This window comes from Gossypium hirsutum, chromosome D01, assembly GCF_007990345.1.
Source record: "Gossypium hirsutum isolate 1008001.06 chromosome D01, Gossypium_hirsutum_v2.1, whole genome shotgun sequence".
In the NCBI taxonomy this organism is placed as follows: Eukaryota; Viridiplantae; Streptophyta; class Magnoliopsida; order Malvales; family Malvaceae; genus Gossypium; species Gossypium hirsutum.
In genome coordinates, this window is record NC_053437.1 from 61670577 (window position 1) to 61684854 (window position 14278).

The 14278-nt window shown below is 31.6% G+C and overlaps 3 protein-coding genes across 3 annotated transcripts; 2 read left to right on the top strand and 1 right to left on the bottom strand.

Annotated features, from left to right (window-relative positions):
• Positions 1-2330: 2330 nt before the first annotated feature.
• LOC107928144 (nuclear transcription factor Y subunit A-10) lies at positions 2331-6786 on the top strand. Its single transcript, XM_016859331.2, has 6 exons — positions 2331-2609; positions 2833-3142; positions 5177-5289; positions 5689-5757; positions 5848-5988; positions 6076-6786. The coding sequence occupies exons 2-6, from the start codon at positions 2878-2880 to the stop codon at positions 6478-6480; spliced, it is 993 nt and encodes a 330-aa protein (XP_016714820.1). The 5' UTR covers positions 2331-2609; positions 2833-2877; the 3' UTR covers positions 6481-6786.
• A 221-nt stretch (positions 6787-7007) lies between these two features.
• Positions 7008-9752, top strand: LOC107928181 (probable LRR receptor-like serine/threonine-protein kinase At1g74360). Its single transcript, XM_016859363.2, has 2 exons — positions 7008-7247; positions 7342-9752. Exons 1-2 carry the CDS (start codon positions 7181-7183, stop codon positions 9633-9635), a joined length of 2361 nt encoding a protein of 786 aa, XP_016714852.1. The 5' UTR covers positions 7008-7180; the 3' UTR covers positions 9636-9752.
• Positions 9753-10263: 511 nt separating this feature from the next.
• LOC107928183 ((+)-delta-cadinene synthase isozyme A) lies at positions 10264-12746 on the bottom strand. Its single transcript, XM_016859365.2, has 6 exons — positions 12542-12746; positions 12187-12454; positions 11702-12074; positions 11378-11596; positions 11149-11287; positions 10264-11012 (listed from the first exon to the last, which is right to left on the bottom strand). The coding sequence occupies exons 1-6, from the start codon at positions 12668-12670 to the stop codon at positions 10470-10472; spliced, it is 1671 nt and encodes a 556-aa protein (XP_016714854.2). The 5' UTR covers positions 12671-12746; the 3' UTR covers positions 10264-10469.
• Positions 12747-14278: the final 1532 nt, after the last annotated feature.

The following is a 14278-nucleotide window of genomic DNA, read 5'->3' on the forward strand; positions in this document are numbered from 1 at the left end:
CATAAACATACTAATAAATTAGTGACTTTGGGTATAATTTACCCTTTTTCATTTTACCAATAACTTATTTAATAATTAAAAGATAAATAGCAACTATTGAAAAAACACATGAACAAAATAGAGCTCATTTTAAAAGTATTGCCGAAATTACAAGAATCATATGATTATTATTATTATTTTGAAGAAACAAGATTCATATTATTGCTATTGCCTTAACATTGACTCTTGATTACATTTTTTGTTTTAAAAAGGGAAAATGACTAAAAATGGGTGAAGTCCGTATAGAATTTATACTAAAGAAAATATTTAACATCTTAAAGCTTGTGGTCCTCTTTCTTATTCCTTTGCCTTTTTTTTTCCTAGAATGATTCATGTTTAATATAAATATATATATTCTTAGCATTTTTTAAAAAAACTTTAAGGTAAATTAATTAAGAAGGAATCTTGATGGCATGGAATGGAAGCGTCTCTGCTAAGTGAAGCAAAGAAGCTAGAAAGCCACATACTAACCATATTTCTATTCTTACTATAATTTGTGGCATAGAGAGCAAAGCATAAAGTTCAGAAATTCTTTAAAGCATCCATTTAATAATAAATTTATTAATATTTTGCTTGTAATTATTTGGGTTTGGGAACAACTTTTTATTGTCGGAATCTGTTGAAAGTTGATTATATTATTAATATTTTAAAATTTTTAGTGTAATTTTTCTTGATACAAACAATTACATTATAATCATTAAGTCAGGAATGAGAATGGTTAAATTTTAATTAATTTAATGTTAATTAATTTTAACCCACACAAATTTTACTATTACATTAGCGGTAAAAAAAATTAGTCTCAGGTTACTGCACTTTTCTGTTTATTTGGGAGAGTGTTCGGTCTTTGATGTTGAGCTTTAAGGTATCATGGATGGTTTGATTCTTGTTTCAACAATGTCTTGATTCATACTAATAATTTAGAGGTGGTTAATGCTCTCCAAGATAGACATTTGGCAAATTCTTCCGGAGGATAAATCGAATACTAAAGAATATAGACCAATGGAGTATTAGACACATTTCAAGAAAAATGAATCAGGTGGTCGACTGTATAATCAATATGATTTCTGACAAGACATTTGAAATACAACTCTTTAGGGAAATACTTGAACAATTGGAAACAAGATTACGTGCGGATAATATTAATGGGTTTATAGCTCATTGTGGCTTAGTTTAATGTATCTGAGTTTTTCTTTTCCAAAAAAAAAAAACACTTCTTTCATACCGTTATTTCAATAAGTATGAAGCTTGAATTTGATTTATATATGGAAGATCATTGATAAAAAATTTCTATAAATTTTAAATTAGGATTTATTAATTAAATTTAAAATATGCATTTGTTTATTATATGTGTTAAATTTGAATATTATTATCTAAATTTGAATTTAAATCAATTAACTTATTGGATAAATGTCAAAATTCGTTAAATATTCTAATTTAATAAATTCAAAAAACTAAAATATAAAATATAGAAAGTAAAGTAAATAATGAATGTGAATATCTAAATCTATTATCCACAAAAATAAAGCAAATGTTATTTTAAATTCAAATTGTGTATTAATCAGAGTATTTGTTGAGATTTAAATATTAGTGGTTCAAATTCAGTCATCCTCATCCTCCCTCTTTAATATTATATTGATAAAAAAGTTATTTTATTGTAATAAAGAATTTTTTTAAAAAAAAGTTAATGCTAATTAGTGGACCAAGACATAACTTGTAGGGCATACTTTTCGATACTTTAATCTCCAAAAGTAATTTTCTGCCAACCTTGAAAGTTAAAATTAATGCTGTGACATATCTACCACTTCTTAGCATATCATTTATAATATTCAATTAATTAAGAGATATTATTTCACCATTATAGAAAGAGCTTTTAGATAGGTTAAATTGGTGAACTCCATGTGATGGTTTGATGGTTAATAATGCTCATCATTTTAGATATGGTCTAAATTTGAGTCATACTAATCGCGTTGATTGTTCGGACTTTACCTTATTATTGTAATTCACCCAAAAAAAGATAGTAGCAAACTCTTAAATTTAAAGAAAAAGAATATTACTGTTAATCTAATAAAGCTAGGACATTAGCAACCAAAAGGTTAGATTTTCTTTTTCATTCTCTTGATGATAAACTTGAACCCCAAATATTTAAATTTATCATAAAATACCCGAATTTGTTAGATTTAAAAGATGATATAAAATATATAAAATTATGACCAGAAGGGAAAAGAAAAAAACAAGTTACAAGAGACAGATATAGTATAATTTATGTGCTATAAAGAATGTGAGAATAGGTTTGGTATTATTTATTTAAGGTGAGTGTAGTATTGGTATTCTATTGTATAATAGTACAAAAGAGTTGCATGAAAATTGAAGGTGATTGGTAAGCAGCGTGTAGTTTCCATTACACTTGTATGCTTTTATCAGCCCTCCACCCCATCACCCCTTTCTCTCTCATTCTTTGAACAGTAGCCATCTCTAATTTCTTTTGCTTGAAATTGTGCCGACATGGCTCCTAACAAATGGGGTTTCTCAGCCTCTCTCTTCAACTAACAAATTACTCCTCAACCTGCTCTGTGAGTCTTCTTCTTCTTCTTCTTGTCTGGTTCAGGGTCTGATGATCTTTTATTTTTTTGCTATGGGGTTTTGGCCCCCTTTTGTCTTATCCAATTCTGGGTGCTTTTTGGTTTGTGCACTTGATCTCTTTCGAAGTTGCTTTGGTGGAGCCTTTACATATGTATGGATCAAAAGTTGAGCAAAAGTTTGTGATTTATGTTAATTACATGCTTTGTATTGCAGGAATTAAATATTGATACTTTTCTGGGATCACTTTGAGAGTTTAGAATGGCCATGCAAACTCTGCATGTGAAAGAACATGATGGGATTGTTCATAATCCCATGGGGCAGTTGGCACCAGTACCGTCACAGCCTTGGTGGAGTGCGCTTGGATCTCAGTCATCCATTTATGGGGAATCTTGTGGGCAATTGAAGAATTTGTTGATGGAACATCCCTCTAATGGAGATCATCTCACTTGTACTAAACAAGCTGGGAGAGTCACTGAACAAGGACTGAACAAAGGGAATCCTGCTCACTTCACTATATTCCCTGGTAATCTCTTGCAATTTTTTAGGTTTATATCTTAAAATCAAGTGGGTTTTTTTCCCTATATTGAATTTGCTATAGAGAAATACTTCTATGCCTACGATTGAGAAATTCTTCATTTCTTGGAAGTTGTTTTTGAGCCTTGATTTAAAAAGGAAAGGGTGAAGAAGGTACTATTAGAGTTCATAAATTTGAAATTATCTAGAAAGTTTAGGTTAAATTTTACTATTAATTCTTATAATATGCTTAAGTGCGGATTTAGTCCTTTTATATATATATATATATATTTAATTTTGATCAAATGAGAGTTACTCTTTCTATTTTCAATATCTTATATGTCAAACATATTATAGATGTATAAAGCTATATTAACTTCTTGTTTGGCATATCATACAAAATGCTAGTTAGTGGATTTAACAATTACACTTTAAGTTAAGACTAAAATTTCAAAATTCCAAAAACTATATGCATAATACAATACTAATAATAAAATGTAGCCAAATAAATTTAATTATTAGTGTTTAGATTAAAATTGAATTTTTAAAATTCACAAAATATAAGACTGATAAAATAAAAATAAAAATTAAATCCACATCTTCTTTACAGATTAATAGGAAAATTTAACCTGCATTATGAATATAAAATATATCCATCTCTTTATCACAATTTGGTTAGAGATAAGGCTGTGGTAGGCAAAATATAATTTATGGCTTCTGAAGTCTTTATTATTATTATTATTATTATTATTTTCAATTCTATTTTGTAATGATATAAAGAAATATTATATTTAATTTCAACTTTTCGAGCTTTCTCATGGGCACAACAATGGGAAAAATATATTTTGGGATAATGATTTATATGGCCTTCTAATTTTATAAAAAAAAAGAAGTCATTTTAACATTTTATTTAATTTTTTGTCTTTTTTAGTTTTTACATTTGTGTTTTTTTTAAATTACCCTAAAATGGATGAAAAAATTAATATTTTTTTAACTTTGTTGATGTGACATACACGTGGATTAACATGTAGATAACATGACACCATTTAATTAATTTTTAAAAATTTTAAAAATTAGATAAATTATTTTTTAAAAATAAAAATATTAAAAATATTAAAAATATATAAAAATTTTAGTACTTTTTAAATTTTAAAAATTTAATTAAATGCTGGCATGTCATCTGCGTAGCAATCCACGTGTATGCCCACATCAACAAATTGTACCAATGTTTAACTTTTTCATTTATTTTGGGCGATTTGACAAAAATTCAAGTTTAAGGGCTAAAAGATGCGAATATTAAATAAAGGACTAAAATGATTTTTTATAAAATTAAGGGCCAAAAAAATTATGCCAAATGTTTTCCATGTTTTCACTTTTCTCCTTCAATTTTCCATCATCCACTAATCTTAAAAAACATAAAGGGAACATATGCAGAAATAAATTTACAGTTCTTTTACTTTTGGTGTGTGAATGCCCACTTTTGTCGTTTTAGATAAAGTAGTTAGAACTTAGAAGTAGCCATGATTTCTTGGGATATGAAAACTTAAAGGATAAGGCAACTTAAAGCTTTGAAATGCTTTTTATTTTTTATTTTACATAATTTTGTTTTGTCTAATAATCAATCTTCATGATCATGTAGAAATAAGTGGTTCTTTTCTAGCTTGCTACCCAAGATTAATGTTGGCTTTAGTATATATTTGTACAGAAATATGAAAATGTGGTCTGTAACCGCCCTTTAAATACGAGAATAGATTGTATGAAATTGTAATTTTATATTATTCTTATCTTTTTTCAATAAAAGAATGACAAATCAAATTTTTACTCTTTATTTTTAGTATTTTTAGTTGAATTTAAATTTTTTCAGGAGAAAAAACAAAAAATCTTATTTGTTATTCTACTATTGAAAAGTGATAAGAATGACATAAAATTACAATTTTATACAATATTTTTTTCTCCAAAATAGATACAAATATGATTTTTGAGGACTTTTATTAATGTACCCGACTAGTAATAGTACTAACCAGCCAAATGATTTACCATTCAGGTGATGGCAAATGTTCAGGGGATGGACAAAAATCTCCGACCGTCATATCTCTGCAATCAGTTCCATCAGAACAGCATTCTCGCTTTGAACTAGGATGTGGTCAGCCGCCCATGGTAATATGAATATTTGTTTCGAATTTTCTTCAGTAAAAGTATCCCGGATATTATATTAGGTATTGGATTGTATTTTTTTCTATTCAAAAAATGAGTAAATTAATTATTATACGTTAAATCAAAGAGTATACTAATCGTTCTATTAAAATTTCATCTATTTTTGCTGTTAAAAATTGGTTTTTATATGTTAACATGAGGTACACATAGTGCATCACGTTGCTAGCTAATTTTTAACCATATAAATGAATGAAATTTTTAATAAAAAAACCAATTTACTTTTTTACCGGGACAAAACATAAAATCTGACTCCAAGTAGAATGGTATTTTTATCAACTTTCTTCACAAGGTGATTCATTTCTTTTTGCTAACATTTTTTATCCTTGCTAACTTCAATCATAGGTCTGTGCAAAATATCCTTACATGGATCAATGCTATGGAGTTTTCTCAACTTATGGACCTCCAGTTTCGGTTCGTCTTCTATTATCTCTAACCTAACGTAGTCTCTAGATTTATGTATACAGTTGATTCATATGGTCACCCATTATGACTATGTCTTAGGGTCGTGTTATGCTGCCATTAAACATAGCATCAGAGGATGGACCGATATATGTAAATGCCAAGCAGTACAATGGAATCCTTAGGCGTCGGCAATCTCGTGCAAAGGCTGTTCTAGAGAATAAACTCACTAAAGCTCGAAAGGTATAAAGATCATGGATGTGGTTGGTATATTGGAATGTGTTCCTATACCAGAAATATTAAGTTTTTTCTTCTGCTTTTATTCCTCAGCCATATATGCATTACTCTCGCCATCTGCACGCTATGCGTCGGCCGAGGGGATGTGGTGGCCGTTTCTTGAATACGAAAACCGGAAAAGATGAAAAGGAGACGAAGAAATATGTTGAAGGAAAAGATCTTCACACTACAGGTTCACAAAACTCTGAAGTCCTGCAATCCGACAGTGGAACCTTGAACTCATCCAAGGAAGCCATTGGAGGTGGCTTAACACTTTCAGGTTCAGAAGTGACTAGCATGTACTCCAGGGAAGAACTTGAGCATAATTTCCCAATCAATCATCTTGGACTGTCGTTTCATTCATTCCCAGTGATGATGGAAAATGGGAGTGGCTCAGTCATGCCCAACAGGTGGGTTGCACCAGCAGATCACTGTTTGCAACCCATACTAAGGGATTAGAGGGTTTGGGTTGAACCAAACCCACTTTTCTCTGCAGCAACCGAATCGATCTGCAACAGGTTTTGGTTGCTAGGCAAATCATTCTTGGCTCATCTTAGTTAAAGCTCTTCTTTACCTTGGAGTGGTGTGGAAGATGCTGAAAACCTTAATATAAGTAAATGTTGGATCAGACTGATCCAATACAAACTCTGAAACTTATTTGCTTGTAATCCTAAATATGTAGCTTGTTGTGTTCTTGAAATTGTGCTATGTCCAATTCTCCATGTATGTTATCCTAGTGAAATAATGAACTAATGTATTATAAAATTGTTTGTCTGTCCCCAGATAATTTTTACTATTAATATATATTAAATAAATAAAATTAACCGCGCATCGCATGAGTAACAAACTAGTTTTACGCAATCAATAAGTGGAGTTGTAAATCGCTGAGAAACACACGTTTAGAAGTTGTTTTTGTCAAAGTCAAGTCAAAATAGCATTACTAGTCATACAAGTTGGAATAAATCAAAACAACGTAGTAGTTACGACTAATTGACTTTTGGTTCTTCTAAGTTCATAACCTTTAGTAATTGAATTTCCTTCTTATTTCCCATAAAATAATAACAATCTGGGTTTTTATGTTTCAGTTGATTGTTTACTGTTTAAAGAACTCATTCCTACAAGACTAAATTTTCAGACAGGAATAAGAAAAACAAAAATCATGTTCCAAGGCAAAGCTAACACATGGTGTTCCACAGTTGTTCTTATGTTCTTAATCCTAATCACAGGTTTTAAATATACTCTTTTCTCTGTTTATTTTACTTTTAATCATTTTGGATATGGATTGGTGATGTTGAACTGGTTTTTTTTTTGGATTTGCAGCTTTCATTACTGTGTCAGGAAATTCTCTAAACACAGACAGAGAAATCCTGTTGAACCTGAAATCATTTCTGGAAAACCAAAACCGAGTGAATCGAGGAAGGTACTCGGGATGGAATCGATGGACTTCAAATCCATGTGAGTGGCATGGAATCATGTGCTCCCCTGATATGGAGAGGGTTACTGGTATAAACCTCTCTGACAGCAAAATTTCTGGGGAAATGTTCAACAATTTCTCAGCTTTGACTCAACTTCATCACCTTGATTTCTCTAGGAACACACTCAAGGGATTGATTCCAGATGATTTAAACAGATGCCATAACCTTGTCTACCTCAACTTATCACATAATATTCTTGGAGGTGAGCTCAAGTTGACTGGATTGGCCAGGTTAGAGAAGCTTGATTTGTCAACTAACCGGTTTCATGGGGAAGTTAAGTTTAGTTTCCCTGCAATTTGCAACAGGTTAGTTGTTGCAAACCTTTCAATGAACAATTTCATTGGTAGAATTGACACGTACTTTGATGGGTGCTTGAATCTGATGTATCTGGACTTAAGCTCCAACAAATTTACTGGTAATATTTGGACTGGTTTTTCAAGGTTAGTGGAGTTTTCAGTTTCTGAAAACCGTGTCAGTGGACTAATTCCTGCATCAAGTTTTTCAGACAATTGTAATCTGAAAGGCCTGGATTTATCAGTAAACATGTTCCATGGCGAAGTTCCAAGGGAAATTTCAAATTGTAAGAAATTGGTTATGTTGAATCTGTGGGGAAACAAATTTTCAGGGCCAATTCCATCAGAGCTTGGATCAATTTCCACCCTTGAAGGCTTACTATTGGGAAACAACGAGTTTTCTAGAGTGATTCCAGAATCTCTATTGTATCTGAACAACTTGGCTGTTCTGGATTTGAGCTACAACAATTTTGGTGGACGATTACAAGAGATTTTTGGTAGATTCAGACAATTGAAATCTCTTGTTCTTCAAGGGAATTCATATATTGATGGATTAAGTTCTTCTGGGATTCACAAGCTCACAAATATTTCAAGACTAGACTTAAGCTACAACAATTTTTCTGGACATTTACCAGCTGAATTCTCTGAAATGGTAGGTTTGAAGTTCTTAATCTTAGCCTACAATCAATTTACTGGTCCTATACCACCACAGTATGGCGACTTGTCACAACTTCAAGCTCTTGATCTCTCTTTCAATCGGCTCATCCGGTCGATCCCGCCTTCCATCGGAAGCTTAAGGTCTCTCTTGTGGTTAATGCTTGCAAACAATTCACTCACTGGTGAAATCCCGGGTGAACTTGGAAATTGCAGTAGCTTATTGTGGCTAAACCTTGCTAACAATCAACTTTCCGGAAGATTCCCACCTGAGTTAGCAAACATTGGAAGAAATCCCACTCTAACATTCGAATCGAACCGACGAAGTAACGTGATGATTGCTGGTCCTAGCGACTGCTTGGTAACCAAGAGGCTGCTAACAATGGATTACTCACCTTTTGGTTTTATATACACAATTCTTACCAGGAAGATTTGCAAAAACGTATGGGATCAGTTGCTTCAAGGATATGGTTTTTTCCAAGTTTGTGTTAAAGGTTCACCGGTTCGAAAATATCGAGTTTCAGGTTATCTTCAACTAAGTGGCAATCAACTCACAGGGGAAGTCCCTTCAGATATTGGTAAAATGCAGCATTTCAGTGTGTTACATTTGAGTTACAATCAATTCAATGGGGAACTTCCTGTAGAGATTGGAAATTTGCCACTTGTGGTACTGAATATCTCCTGGAACAAATTTTCAGGTCAAATTCCAAGGGAAATTGGGAACCTGAATTGTTTACAGAATCTTGATCTGTCACACAATAATTTCTCAGGCATATTCCCAACCAACTTGAATTGTTTGAATGAGCTTAGCAAGTTCAACATTTCATTCAATCCTCAGATTGCTGGTCAAATTCCTAATATTGGGCAATTAGCAACATTCGAGGAAGAATCTTACTTGGGGAATCCATTGTTGCACAGTCGACTCCTCAAATTGCAGGATCCAACTGTTCCACCATTAAACTCTGGGAAACAAGCATTGCCTGGTGAAGAAGAAAGTGAAGATGGATTTTGGTGGAAAGCTTTGTTAATGGAGTATGGATGTGGGATGGCATTCGGGATGGTGATGTTATGTATTTGTGTTGTGAAAGTTGAGCCGAAATGGGTTGTCAACAACGTTGAAGGCTTGCATCAACTAAAGGCAGTTCGGCCATGGAAGAAGAATGGTAGCAGAGGTGGTGGAAGGACTATATAGTTAATGTGAATGTTAAAGAAATAGAAAACAATATCAATACTTAATTTTATACTTGCATGTATTCGTCGTCGTCGTCGTGAATTTCAAATTTCCACAATCCTAGTCACTTTTTTCTTATTGATTTTGATACATCCAATTAGGCTAAAACTACTATATTCTGAATTGTAGTTTCGTCCTTAGGTGATGGTAAAATAGTCTGTTTATTAAAATTATGCCCTAAAATGTTTTATATATAACAAAAGAAATTAATATAGTATTTGGATTCAGAACTTATTTTTTTGTCATAATTTAATACTTGAGTTTAACTTCAAAACTCATTTTGGTACCTAAATTTAGTATTTAAATTTAACTTCATCGGAAAATAAACAAATCAATTTCAAGGACTATCTTTTTATTGATTTATTTTATTGTATATTATCTTCCCTTCCCCTGCTCATCTTATTCGGAGTTGGGCTTCTCATATTTATATTTTAACTTAGATTGGACCTATAGTTATAGTTGGGTCAAAATTAAATAAAAAAACCCAAATATTCCTTTTTAAACTAATAATGGAACATCTTTAATATATAAATTATTTTTTTCATAAAAAAAATATTTAGTACAATAACAACTTTTTTAATATCACATGTAGAATAATGGACAACTTTTTTTTTACGCATAAGCAATGAGTTTTACAAGATTAGAAAATAAAAAAATATAAAGGAGGTGGAATTTATTAACCTTTTACATAAATGAAGAAAACAAATAAGTTAAAATCAATTCTCGTCGTTGCAGTTTAACTTACTTTATTAATTCGATTGCTCAATGAATTGCAATTCCAACTGGCACATAGGTTCAAAGTGGGATAGGGTCAATGAGCAATGAAGTGATCCCACCTTTAGCAGCTTTGCCAACATGTGTATAACCATCACCTTCTCTGTAAAGTACATCCATTACTCTCGCAAGGTTGAGACTTCTATTTAGAACGGGTACTGGCATTTCTGTTGGTTTCAGGAACTCTTCGTTAACGTCCTTCCAGGAGCTCTCTATATGCTTGTTGAATTCATCATATGCCTCTTGTGCCGTTACGCCATATTGTTCCATGTAGCACTCGATGGCTGAGCAATCATCTTCTCTCCGATGCTTGAACTTGTGTTCAGCGATGTCATCCATGAACCTGCAAATTATTGTGGAAGCTTTGATGATCTTAGGGTCATTGGTTGCCCATGCAAATGTCTCTGGAGTTATAACATCTCCCATGCCCACAAAAGCTGTAATAGCAAGCATGCCATAGCCCGAGGTTGGCAATGCATTATCCCTAAACTCCTCAAATGTTGGTTTGTAGTTTTGATGGGTCCATTTGGCTTCCAAAAGGTAAGCTTGAGCAAGTCGTATCATCTGCACAAACATCAAAATATAACAATTAATACTGACTAACATTTCAACTGTATAACTTTATTGAAACAAAATTGGATGTTAATTTGTGGATAATTATAAAGTATTTTATATCCAAGTTAACTGTCAATCTACTTACAGCCTTCCTTGCATATTCAACACGGTATTGTCTCCCTTGCTCTGCCGTTAGTTGCTCCATTTCTTCATAAACATCTAATAGTGCCTTATAGCTTATTTTCATGAATTCTGGGAGCTCATCCATACATTTAATATCCCACCTGAAACCCATTTCCGAGGCTAAATGTTTAATAAATTTCATCATTGATCATGTATATACTTCAAAATAAATGTACATTCACAAAACTAACCTCTCGATTGCATTTGTATAGGGAATGAGCTCATCATATGTTGCATATGAGTCATACGTGTCATCTACGATGGATGCCATGGCAATTACTTTTGTCATCATCTTTCTACCAAGAGAGTATTGTGGCTCAAAGTACACTCCCATTATCCAAAAGTAACCTTCAACCACTCTATCTCTCGCAAATGGTAACTTTTTTGTAAAGTCTAAATCCTTCCACCACCTATAAAAAAAACAAACAACAGATTTCAAACCCATTACCACAACCTAATCGTCATTTCACTTAGTAGAGTGTTAGGATTTTGAAGTCTAACATTCAAACTCTTACCTACAAATTTCACTTAGCTCTTTCCTATGCAAAAGCTGTAACAAGTTGAAATCTATCTTTGCAAATTCCAACAATGCCTTATTATGGGATTCAATATCCTGGTATATCGAAATGTATCGCCTAGCCTCGACCCTTGGCAAGCCTCTTCGGATGGACTGTTTTAAGGCATGTGCAACTTGTTCCGACAATGGATACTCTAAAGTCGGTGCTGCAAGAGTTAGGTGAGTGGTGGTGAAAGAAATTGCCTCATCCAATATATCTTCCCCATGCACCCGCATATACGAAGCTTCATAAAGCTCCAACAGTCCTTTCACATCAGTGGTTATGGATGACATGAAATTTCCTTCCTCATCTTTGAACTTATCGAATACCTCTGCTCAAACAATACCCAAAAGTCATTATCAAAAACATTGGTAGGCTCAATCATCTTATATATATTAAAAAGTATTAAGGATAAGGATTGCGTAAAGTAAAAACTAAATTACCACATGAAACATTGAAGCCATGCTCTCTAAGTAATCGAAATCGAAGAGAGGTGGTATAGAGATCATTGTCAACATCATTGTTGTCATGGTATAGAGCTTCTAATGCATCTTCAATCTCTTCCTCAAAATGGTAATACACACCCAACCTTTGGACTGCATCAATTAGGGGCAGTTTTTGGTTTGAACTATCACCCATGGGAGCCACAAGCATCCGCCTAACTTCTTCTTTTAGTTCTTCATATCGGAGTTGAGTTGCAGTATCAATATCCTGCTCAAAAATGAAAATTTCTTCTTATTAAATACAATTTATTTAAACAATATTAAGATCAATAAAAAAACAATACAAAATATGTACCTCATTAGGGCAATTGAGGAAGATATCTCCCCAAATGCCAGGGTGAAAATCAGCCTTGGGGCGATTTTCCATGTTGCAGGGGATGGAAGTATGGGGTGAAGCAAGGATTTGAGAAACTTGTGAAGCCATGTATTTCTCTTGTTGGAACCAAATATATTGTTCAAATATTGTGTTCTTAAATTAGCACAGATATTTGTGTGAGGCGAAGTATGCAATTGCAGCAGGTATTTATAGATACCAGATTACTCACTCAAGTCAAAGAAAGACAAATTTGAAAATTAAGGAAAATTATAAAAAAAATTAAAAAGAAAGAAAAAAAACATGAGCATATGGTACGTAGGAATGTAAATAAAATGGAAAGGCCCCTTTCTTACTTTTGTTGGTTTCCATCTATTTGTTCCAAGTTGATGACTGCAAAAATATTTACTAGATATTTAATTAAGAAATGTGGTAGGCTGTACATATATTCCATTTTGTTTACTTTGACAGAATTGAAGTCATCTATCGATTAGCAGACTCTTCGTGACCAACCATTCTGATTTATTTAGTGTTGAAATTTCTTGATAAGCTACAGTAGCTTGCTGGTGAAGACTTTGAGTATTAACCATGCTTCCAAGCAGAGCAGTAGATTATATAAAAAAGTGAACAAAGATTATATATTACTAGTTATATTAACACCTAATTCTTGGGAATTTGAAATTTTAATTTTTAATTTATTTTTAAAAAATACGTCAATGTTTTCTCTGTAAGATAAATGAATATTTTTTTAAATAACCATGGAACATTAAATTATGATACATATTCATAATGTGAGTAAAAAAAATTATATGAGGTACATTTATAAGCTTTTCTATGAAAATAAAATATAAATTTGAAATTAAAATTTTAAAGTTTATGGTTCCTAAGTTTAAATCCTACATGTGGTTATTCTTCTAATCTTTTTAGCTTTAAAATGGTTGTATTAAAAGATAAATTGATAACTTTTTCTAGGTTTGAATTGATTTTATGATCTCATATAAAATAGATGATTAAAAACCCTTATTTTTATTTAAAATTAATTTTATAAATTTAATCATTTTTCAATTAAATTAATATTTAATTAATCGTACTATTAACTTATTTAAAATTTTAAATAATAGTATAAATTAAAAAACTTAATCTTAATGAGAGAAAATATTTTAAAAATATGTATAAAATAATAACCCTTGTTTTATAATTGTCAATGACAATCAGTATGCAAATTATAATCGCCTGTTAAGACATTTAACACATGCTCAAAGTATAAATAAAAGTAATAATACAATAATGCATAATTTTTATATATATATATATATATATATGCAATAGTGGACAATTAACGATATCTTGGAAAAATAATTTAAATAAATAAAGAAACGTGGTGGACTATGTCTCAGCTAAGTTGCAATATTTGATTATTTTGTTTTTATTAGATTTTTAAACAGTTTTATATTTACAATAGATGTCATTATCCAAATCACTTATTTTTTTAGGGGTGTTTAGTAAACAGAGTTTTAGACTATTTTTAACTGATTTAGGCACAAATGGAAGATTAGATAGTCAATTTTTTTAATTGTAGTGTTTGGTGAATGAAGGTTTGTAAGAAATTGTTGAACTAAAACCTCTAAAACAAAAAAAAAAATGAAGGGATGAACAACTTTTTTCACAGTTGATTGGAAATGAAATATATGAGATGAGATACCTAACCATACCTTACTC